This window comes from Pelodiscus sinensis, chromosome 1 (genome assembly GCF_052426305.1).
Source record: "Pelodiscus sinensis isolate ZL-2025 chromosome 1, ASM5242630v1, whole genome shotgun sequence".
Lineage (NCBI taxonomy): Eukaryota > Metazoa > Chordata > Testudines > Trionychidae > Pelodiscus > Pelodiscus sinensis.
In genome coordinates, this window is record NC_143052.1 from 134,783,051 (window position 1) to 134,793,568 (window position 10,518).

A 10,518-nucleotide genomic window follows, 5' to 3' on the forward strand; every position below is an offset into this window, starting at 1 on the left:
AGGATGCAGGAGTATCAGGTATCTGCAGACAATGAAACAATAGCTCTGAGAGGCATGACCTGCCCTGTTCATTTCAGTGGGGTGTGAACGCCACTGTCAACTTGTTAACACTTCCCCAGCAGAAGACTATTAAGGGGGAAAAGGGGCGTGTTGCTTAACTATTCCTTTTATCAAGATTGCTCCTCCATTAAGGTGCAAATGAACATGTCTGAAGCTGGATACAAGTTAAATGAACTCATTTGAGCTAACACCTTTAAGAAACAAAAATCCTGGCATCCTCTGCCATCTCCATTCAGAGCATGGGATGGGGCTGTGCATATGTAACTGGGTGTCTGTACTGTCTGGCATAGGGGCAGCATCCACATCCAGAGAGAATAATGAGTCTGCTCTATTCTACAGTCTTAGCTGAGAGCCCACTAGTTTTTAGCTCATGTGCCTCATGCAGTAAGCTCCAGGGCTACGTCTACACTGGCATGATTTTCCGGAAATGCTTTTAACGGGAAAGTTTTCCGTTAAAAGCATTTTCGGAAAAGCGCGTCTAGATTGGCCACGGACGCTTTTCCGCAAAAAAGCCCCGATCGCCATTTTCGCGATCGGGGCTTTTTTGCGGAAAACAGTACTGTGCTGTCTACACTGGCCCTTTTGCGCAAAAGTTTTTTGGAAAAAGACTTTTGCCCGAACGGGAGCAGCATAGTATTTTCGCAAAAGCACTGACAATCTTACATGAGATCGTTGGTGCTTTTGCAGAAATTCAAGCGGCCAGTGTAGACAGTTGGCAAGTTTTTCCGGAAAAAGTGGCCAGTCTAGACACAGCCCAGAAGTTTCAATTCTGATCCTGCCAGTGTAAGTGGGGGTTCATCTGGGAAGTCTCTGATGCTGAAAATGCACTTCTGCAGCTAGGGGAAGTATGTAACCCACATACCTCCTGGGTGTGCTGCACTGTCCCATCTAGGGGCACCAAGACCACTTTCAGGGTACGTCTAGACTGCGAGGATCTATCGGAAAAGATATGCATTGAGTCTGGTGTTTAGCGCATGTGGTAAAGCAGTAGTGGGGAACCTATGGCCCTGGCTTGCTTTGATCCGTCTGGTGAGGCTCAGGGTTCCCCCACCCACCCGGGGCCTCAGCTGAGGCTCATGCTCCAGCCACAGGGCCCAATCCAGGCAAGCTGAGGTTGGATCTAGTCTGTAGGCTCTGCCTGGCAGTGGGGAAGCAGCTTTATGGAAGTGCTCCATGCAGGCATCCCCCCACATTGTTCCCATTAGCCAAATCACAGCTGGGGGAGGGGGAGTGCCCTACAGCGCAGAGCTGTGTGGAACTGAGTAGGCTCCTGCACCCCCTTCCAAAGCCCCCCACTCAGACCTCCACCCCTAGCCCACTGCTGCACCCCCTTCCAGACCCACAACTCCACATGCCCACTCCCTACCAGACCCCTCTCACACCCTCCCTCCCACCTATAGCCCCATCCCCCACCTGTACCCTACCTCCTGCCCAAATTCCACATTCCCAGCCCACTCCCCAGAAGCTCCTTCCCATGCGCTGAGCCCCTAATTTTTGGCCCCAGCCTAGAGCCCCATAAAAATGGACTAGCTCCGGTCCCGGTTTTTTTTTTTATGCATCTCAGTTGGTGGCCAGATCTGAACATTTTTTTCTTCTCTTGGAGACCAGGGCAGTGATGGTTGGTTTGTTTAGTTTTTGCTTCTCACTTTCATATGGCTCCCAACTAATTTTTCTGTGGGTCAGTGACCCCCGACACAAAAAAGGTTCCCATCTCTGCAGTAGAGGCTCATGTTCTAAGTTCCAGAAGGCCCAAGTTCAGTTCCACCTGGCAGTGTTACACAAGGTTTGTTGCCTATCCGGGGATTGTCCTTTGAGGCAGCTGCCCCAGAAAGTCCATAAGGGTACTCAGCCCATACTGCTGTCTATTATGGATGTGAACAGATAGCCAGTTCACAGGTGATGCTTACTGGCTACCAGTTAACCAGTACTCAGGAACGGGCCCCCACCCTCAGCCTGCTATGGGAGGAAGGCTGCTCTAGCCCTGCAGGGGTTGAGAATCTGCCCCTGCAGGGGTTGAGAATCTGCCCCTCTCCCCCAGATCTGCCCCTCTGCCCCAGAAATTTCGCGGGGCCCCTCCTTTGACACGGTGCAAGCGCTGTGGCGCCACGGCACATGTGCAGGGCCTCGGGAAGCGCGGGGCCTGGGGCAGCCGCCCCGCTCGCCCTGCCCTAAATCCGCCACTGGCCACAATAGTAAATCAACCAAAGAATTCTTCCATCAATCTTGTATCTACAGTGGGGCTTTGGGTATAACAACAGCACACAACAGGGCATGACATTTTTCCACAGCCCTGAGCAGTGTTGTTAAGTCATTTCCCCTCTCCAATGCCTTTCTTCCTAGTTTGGTGAAAGGGAGATGCCAATTTATCACACACACTCTGAATGTGGTGCAATTCATCCATATTTTCAAAGTGCTGAGATTTTTTTTTTTTGAGAGAGAGAAAAGCAAAGCACATAGCCCTGATTAATGTCATGGCTCACCCACAAAAATCAGAAGCCACTAGTTCCATTCTCATCCAGAGGGATTGTCACCTCAGGGGTGGGAACTGGGGAGGGGGAAGCTGCCCTGTGCATATTGTATTTGAGGAGCAGAGGATATGTTTCTCTGGGTACATTCCCTGGGCGCCTATCTGGTACCTTTCCCAGCATTCAATTTGTGTAGGGAATGAAAACACAAATTGCAGTTCGGTTGCCAAGCAACTGATTCTACATTCCACGTCTACAGCCCACACGTTACAGTCTAGCTACATCTGCGTCTGCAGACATCAACATGGAGAGAAAGAATGATGACACAGAGCAAGACAATTCCTGTAACACTGAAGGACTGGTGTTGAGCCACAAGAGAGAAAACAGAGACTGAAAAACACCGGAACCATCTCCCTCAAAAACCACCAAGTGCATGTATGAACTGGGGAAAGGAGCACAGGGGTGGGATGCAATGCTTCAACATCTTCACCTTGAACTGAATAATGGGCACTATTGCCAGTTCTTAGTGGTATATTCAAAACCGTTAAAATGAGAAGCTTGAAACTATGATTTGTAAAGGACTTCCTGGTCCCACTTGCAGGCAAAGAGTTTCTGTAGGGAGCAGCTGGGACTTTCAGCTGCATCCTGCAAACAGTCTACAGCCAGCATGCAGCAAGCTGGTGAACACTGAGGTGTGATGGGTGTGAGGTGCCTGTTTTGGAGCCTGCTTGGTCTGGTTTTCTTTGGGTTGTGTGTGTTGGAAGCCTAGATTTGAAGAAATAGTGTTACTTTGTTGACTTCCTGAAAGAGGTCATGTTTCTTATCTGATTTTTGTTTATATCCCACAAATAATACATTCTTGTGTTTTTTTTTAAGTCTAAGCTGTGTAAATCAAGAGACTGCCTAGCTTCCATTAGAAAAACTACGTTTCTAGACCTCAAGGGTGCAGAGAAATCAGAAGCCAACCAAAAAGCACTCAACCATTTACTGTTTTTAAAATTCTGATTTTGGGGGCCCTCCAATCATGATATTTAGACTCTTGCAGTTGGCAATACTCCATGCTTTCTCCTTATCTATGCTGGTGAAGTTATCCCCATTAACCATTTTACATTCCTTCATCCTGAAGGATGAAAAGTTATTACAGTATATCACAGAATTGACACCCCGTTAAAATAAATTCAGTTTATTTTTCCATTCAAATGTAAACATGAGTATATAAAAACAGACAGGGAAAAAAAACGAATAAAACAGATGCCGTGTGCCAAAACAAGTTAAATCCCATTGTAAGTAAAAAGGTTTTTTAAAAAACATAAAAAAGAAAAATATATATACCTAGCAATCTGTGATAGTAAACGCCTATTTACTTTGCATTAAGAACGTAAGCAGGACAAAGTTCTTGTGCAGATAAGATAATATATGAATTTTTCTCTCAGTGTTAACAACAAACACTACATAAACCACCAACACCCACTACTCAAAATAAACAAATATTTAACATGTAATTCATTCATTTTTCACCACTGATGCCATGTATTTACTTTTTTGCACTTGGCCTAGGAAAGTGCAACAAAGCTGGAGGTTGTGCATGACCTTATTAAGTTCCACTGCACTGCAGGGGACAATTACTTTTTTAAAAACCTGTTTTTAATTGACATTTAAGAGACATTTATGAAAACATTTGTATTTATAGCAAGTTAGGGGTTGGGTTTTTTTTAAATCCCACCTCACTTTCCCTCCCCCACAAAGCTTAAACACTGAGTCTACGAAAAGTTGACAGTGTCCCACTTTATATAAAGAAATAGATAAGTAATCTAATTAGGCTGCAGAAATGTCTCCCCAAAGAGACTGAGGGAATCCCCATTAGCTCAGTCAATTAAAACCAGAATTGGACAAGAAACAGTAGGGTACAATCCTGCACTGGCCCTGGGAGAATGGGAGATAGGATCTAACAGGATTATCCACCAGCTCTAGGAGGATCTAAGTTAAGTGACCTAAGCATCAGGCTTGAAATAACTAGAATATTTTTGTCTGATTGCCACCCTTCATCTGAGAGTGGTCTCATTCCAGGGGTGCTGTGTTTGCCATTTGTGAAGTGCTATGGGATCCTTCAAGTATACCAGGGTTCGCCGAACTGCGGCAAGCCCCGCTCGCCAGCCACGCTGTCCAGCGATCTGCACATGCGCAGATCATTCTGTGCATGCGCAAATCGCTCGAACCTGGCTCTTCCGGGTTGCAATCTACTCGTTACGGGCAAGTAGACTGCATTATTTGTCGAGCCCTGCGTACTACTACTGGAAGAGAAGCAGATGGATACCTGATCAGTTGCTCTCAGAGCGCTAGTGATTTGTGAAGCAATAGCCAGGGACGAGATGGGCCCAGAGCCTGCTGGCAGAGTAGAGCAGGGGAGATGTATTGGGAGAGCAATTAGAATGAGATTTGGGCACATCCTAGATGGAGTGACATGAACAAGGAAGTTAGCCACTTGATAAACACACCAGATAATTTTTTCTTGGATGAGGATATAAATTTAATCCTCTGCATTTCCTTACTCAGTACATTCTCCATCTTTCTTCCTTCTTCCATCCCTCCCTGTCTGCCTCCTTTGTTCCTCTTTCTCAGTCTCCCTTTCATTCCCTCCCTTCTCTCTTTCTCCTAATTACACAATGAATTGAAATTCAAACCTGAGCTCCATTCACCCCCATGCTGGTCCAGATGCTTAGCTGGTGCAAATGGTGATGTCAAAGCTGATTTGCATCAACTGAGGACTGGGCCCAAAATACAGATTCCAGTGTTTGGCAAATATACAGGCTCTAAAAGAGAAGTGACTACAGTTATTTATGATAATTGAAATGTGGGATTTTTAAGACTAGTTGATGGTCAGGGCAGGGCTATCCCCTGTTAATATGTTACCAAGGTTGGCTGGTGGCTAATAGGAGAAAGAAACGAAGAGGGAACATTTCAGGTTGTATAATCAGGATACATTTTTTTAATCAGAAAGGGATGTGGTGATGGGAAGAAGAGGCTTTCCTCAAGGAAAACTCCATGCCTGGGCACATTTCAAACAAGGCCTGGAAATGATCTACAGAGGGGATACTGCAGTAGTAAGGACACTGGGGTATGGAAAGGACTCACAGGTATACTCTCATCTCGAAACATTTACACTTCCCTGCATTAACATGGCTTTCCATACACATACAGGGCCTGTTCCTGGAGCCAGCCAGGGTCAATATGAAGAAAGCCAACTTCAGAGCCATGCAGCACACTTCCTGAGTTACACACAGACAGGTGCCTGTTAAAGAAGAGAAGGGAGAGAGACACTCCTGCACTCTGCAATGTGCCAAGTCCCTTCCAATGGAGTCAGTGGGAGCCTGGGGATTCCATGTCTGAGGACCAGGGCCCGAAAGAACTGAGGCTGGAGAAGAGGAATGGCAGAAACAGTGGGAGAGGGAAGGAAAAAGGAAAGTACAGGTCTAAGAGTTAAAGTTGCTTTGTGTCCCTTGAGGGTACCATGCTGGCTGGTACTGCTGGCGCCCCGCAGAGCCTGGGAAGGACATCGCATTGACAGAGGCATTCTGGAAGTGGTAGCCATCTTCTGTCTCCCTGCTGGCATAATCCATGTTTGCTGGGTAGCCATGATATAAGTTCACCTTTTGCTGGCTGAAGAAGCCCATTGTCTGTTGGGCACTGCAGGCCCCCCCGGGTTTCCCAAAGAACCCCTCCTCCTCAATAGCCATGAAGGGATACAGGCTCTGGCCACTCCCATAGGTGTTACTGCTACTATAGCTCTGATGCACATTGGTCACAGTCTGGATGTTCCTGCTGGCACTAACAGGACAACCCTGGTGGTAACTGGGGTTCATGTCCAGGTAACCTGCCTGATGAAAGCCACTCTGAGAGAGACAGAGAGAAGGTGGTTCAGTACATAGATAAAGCAAACAGTACTGAGGCTCCAATAGCACAAACCAATTATGAACTCTTCTTCATATATTTCCAATGCACAACATATACATTTCCAGTACACTAGGATCTATGCCAGGCATGGGCAATAATTTTTGATGGGGGCCATTTCAAGAATTTGGAAAGTGGTTAGGGGCCCCACTTTTCCATGATATTAATGGAGAGAGTGTGGGGTCTAGGCAGTTTGGATGAAGGGGGAAGAGGGGTCTGGAAAGAGGTTTGGGCTCAGGAGAGGATTCTGGCCTGGGGGAAGGGTGCAGGAAGGAGTGCAGGTTCTGGGAAGGAGCTATGACCAGGGACAGGGGTGCAGAGGTTTGGGCTGTGACCTGGGGCAAGGAGTCAGGGTGTGGGAGGAAGTGGATTGCCAGGTGCAGGCTCTGGCCTGGAGATGCTTACCATAGGCAGCTCCTGGCCAATAGCCCAGGAGACCCTCAGGAAAACTTCCTGCCTTCTGGGGCCATGAGCATCTCTGCATAGCACACCTTCGGGAGGGGAGAGTGTCTCTGTGTGCTGCATGCACCTGCAAGCATGACCCGACAGCTCCCATTGGCTGGTGAGCTGTAAGGATTGTGCTGGAGGGTAGGGACAGCACATGGAAACCTCTTGCAGACGCACATGGCCCCCATCAGCTGGCTGCTTTCAGTGGTGTGGAGGATGCAGCAGGACATCGGTGGCCCACGATATTGTGATGGGTCGTATCCAAATGTTTGGCAGGCTGTATTTTGCTTATCCCCAATCAATGAACTGCCACAATATAAGTAACAATATCCTGCAGGTGAAAGACTCCCTACCCCATTCCCTGCTCCTCCAGGACCGACTGTACTGCAACTGTCCATATGCCATTCTCTGATCCAAACACGGCCCCCTGACCTGAGACCCAAGAAGCAGAAAGTTCTGTTCTTCTTCCCCAAGATCCAGCCAAACCCCAATGTAGGCTTAAATTACGTGATTCAGTAAACAGAGAATAAATGAATACTGCAATGGAAATAAACACTGAGCAAGTCTGGTTACAGACCCCATGAGAATCCCATATTAACTGGATAGCAAACATGTATATGATAGATATTATAGGTCCCCCTTGGCAACTGCCCATAATGAAACCTCTTCTTACTTGGGATAGGCATGTCCCTTTTTCCATCCACTGTGTTTCCTTCTGGCATCGTTTAAACTTCATCCGTTGGTTTTGAAACCATGTCTTTACCTAGAGGTGAAGAGGATAGGAGATGGGGTATCCCTTTTTAGACAGAGCTCGCAACATACTTTTTAGACAATACACACATTAATTGCTTCCCCTACTATGGACATTTTGGGTTGGAAAATGGGAAGCCGTGGCAATTATATACAATTTAGAATGTGAAGAACACAACTGTGTCCAACTGAAAACAGGAGAATTTAGGGAGGCAAATTAGGACAGTTACCCCACTACACATAACCATGGGATCTTCACGATCAGACTAGTAGAACCTCCACTTCTGTATGAAAGATGGACCAGAGCCCCACACCACTTTCTGCAATGTTATAGGAAGATGCTCTAACACTAGGGGCGGTATTGACTCACATGGAGAGTACACACCAGGTCGCCCACGCCTTTCTCTGCCCCTGCCATGACGCTGGGGCAATTGGGTCAGCAGTGAACTCCCTCTACAGAACAAAAGAAATGGGACTCCTCATTGCCTGCCCCTTGTTTGCTCTTGAGTGCCAGTGCAAAGTGGATGTCTAACCTTGGGTGAGCAAGAGGAGACTTCTTACTGGGAGCATTTCACAGCCTCCTGCACAGATGTCGCTGAAACAAGAGGCCAGGCAGTGGAGTGTCTGACCTGGCCCTGGAGATCTCCCACTGAATAACTGACCATCTTTGTAAGACCATCTCAAATCAGGGCTGCAGCCCAGGCACCGGGATGCTAATACTCTACAGAGCCAGATCTCAGTGTTCACCTGCTTGTAAGTCAACCCCAGGGCTGAGCCCAGCTCGCGGATCTGCTGGGGGCTGAGGTATTTCTGGCTCTGGAACCGCTGGTGCAGGGTTTGCAGCTGCTCCTGAGAGAAGGCCGTGCGGGTCTTGGCTTTCTTCACCCCTCCTCCGCTCCCCCCGCCGCCCATGCGGATCGCAGGGTGTGGGGATGGGGGCGCGGCGTTGGGGCTGGTGGCCGAATCCGGGGTGTAGCGCAGGAGCGTGCCCGAGCTGGAGGAAGCGGGCGAGAGCTCTGGGGAGAGAGACAGGAAAGTGGCCGAGGTCAGTCGCTCAGGGATAACTTTCGGGCATGGCCTGATGCCGCTGCCCCGCAGACATGCCCGCTGCACGGGCTGCCGCCCGGCTTGAGAGCGCGGCTACAGGCAACCTCGGCAGGCACCCGCGAACGCAGGATCCTAGAGAACAGAATCGCTCTCTGCTGCCGCCTGGCGGCGCTTCCCGGCACTGCCTGCTCGAGGGCTAAATGGGCCGCCAGCTGCTAAATTCGTATTAGAAATAAACCCTGCGCCAGACATGCCCTAAGTAACAGCCCCACGGATCAATCCAGGGCAGCCTTGAGTGGGGACTGTGGAGAGCAATTCCCTGTTGGCCCCGGCGGCGAAACTGTCTCCTGAGGGCTGGGACCCAAGGAATTGCTCTGATGCAGCTTCCACCCCGGCCCTGGGACAGGCGTCTGGGGAAGAGTGGAGGTGGTGGGAGAAGAATGACCCGAGGGGACCCCGGGTGTCTGCAGGAGCCTTGGGAACCCGTATATGCCAGACACCACCAGGCTGGCTGGTTGCCACCAGCTCCAGTCCCCCCCCCCCATAGAGAAAAGCCCCCCTGGGGAGACCCCACCCAGGAGTTGCCTGTCTCCAGCGTTGGGAGCCGATCCTGGGGGCTCCCCGCACCCGCCTGCTCCGGCCTTTTTGCCCCCTCCCTGTTTGCCTCTTCCCGGGAAGAGGCTGGTTCGGTCCCCAGCGGAGCCGGTACAGTGGCAGCGCCTCTCTCCCTTCCCGCCTGTGGCTCATCCCCTGCGTGGAACTGGTTCAGCCGTGGCCGGGACCAGCCAGAGGGTGTGGGCAGGATAGGCAGAGTGGCCGCGGCTAGTGGCTTCCCTGCGTGGCCAGACACGCGCTAGCCCTTCGTAAAATGGCCCCCGCCTCCTCGCGCAAAGCCCGGCCAGGTACTAGCGCCTGCGGGACCAGGCCCGGTCGTGAGCTAGCGCCTTCCGATCCACGTGTCCAAAGCGCTGCGGAGACCGGCCCTGGTTGGGGCCGCTCTGTCCCCACACCAGCTTGCTCCGGGAGGGCCGGGTAAGCGCCCACCAAATGCTCCGGACTATTTTGAGTCCATCCTTTATGTCTCCTCTTCCCCCTTAAAAACCAGTGCAGGAGCAGCGGCCTGTTGCCTTGCCTAGGCAAGCTCCCGAGATCAGGCCTCCCATACCCGCCCCCTGCTGAATCGCTTCAGACAGCAATAAATCACCTTCCCAGGGTCTGCTTCAGCCATTCCGAAGCTGACCTACCTGGGTTAGGGAGGGGCTTCTCCTCGGGCTCCGGCACCGCCACATCAGCGTCTGCTGCCTCTTTGTGGGGGGCACTGTCCATCTCGCCCGGGCAGTTCCAGTAGTAGTCTCCATACTTGATTCCAGTTCCTACCCCGGCGGGGTAAGCCTGGTAGGCGGGCATTGCCAGGTGGGCACTCATGAGTGTTTGTGTTTGGGGAACGTTACCCCCAAATAAACCCGGATCTCAGACGTGGAGATGGACAGGGACCGACTATCGGACGAACAGACAAACCCAGATGCCCATAGAGCCAGGATGGGGGCCCATTTATGCCCTTCCTAACTTCGCCTTGATTAGAGAGAATTTGTCAAGGCCATTGTCATGTTAAAAGTCAGTCGATTGGAGGGGAGTGGCTCTGGATTGGGAGGTGGAGCGAAGGGGACGGGGTTGGGGGGAAAGTGAAAAAAATGAGAGCTCAATTTGGGTAGTTTACAAACACGCTTTTCAAAACTTAAATGTAATAATGGATACCCCCAAAGTCTGCTCCCTCCTGCTGGGTCTGAATGTGTACAGCGGT

General features: G+C 50.2%; 1 protein-coding gene across 1 annotated transcript; it reads right to left on the bottom strand.

The window, feature by feature from the left end:
- Window positions 1-3,692: 3,692 nt before the first annotated feature.
- LOC102449287 (homeobox protein NANOG) lies at window positions 3,693-10,310 on the bottom strand. The gene is made up of 4 exons (XM_006119928.5): window positions 9,962-10,310; window positions 8,418-8,686; window positions 7,594-7,683; window positions 3,693-6,415 (listed from the first exon to the last, which is right to left on the bottom strand). The coding sequence occupies exons 1-4, from the start codon at window positions 10,140-10,142 to the stop codon at window positions 5,996-5,998; spliced, it is 960 nt and encodes a 319-aa protein (XP_006119990.1). The 5' UTR covers window positions 10,143-10,310; the 3' UTR covers window positions 3,693-5,995.
- Between the last annotated feature and the right edge of the window lie 208 nt (window positions 10,311-10,518).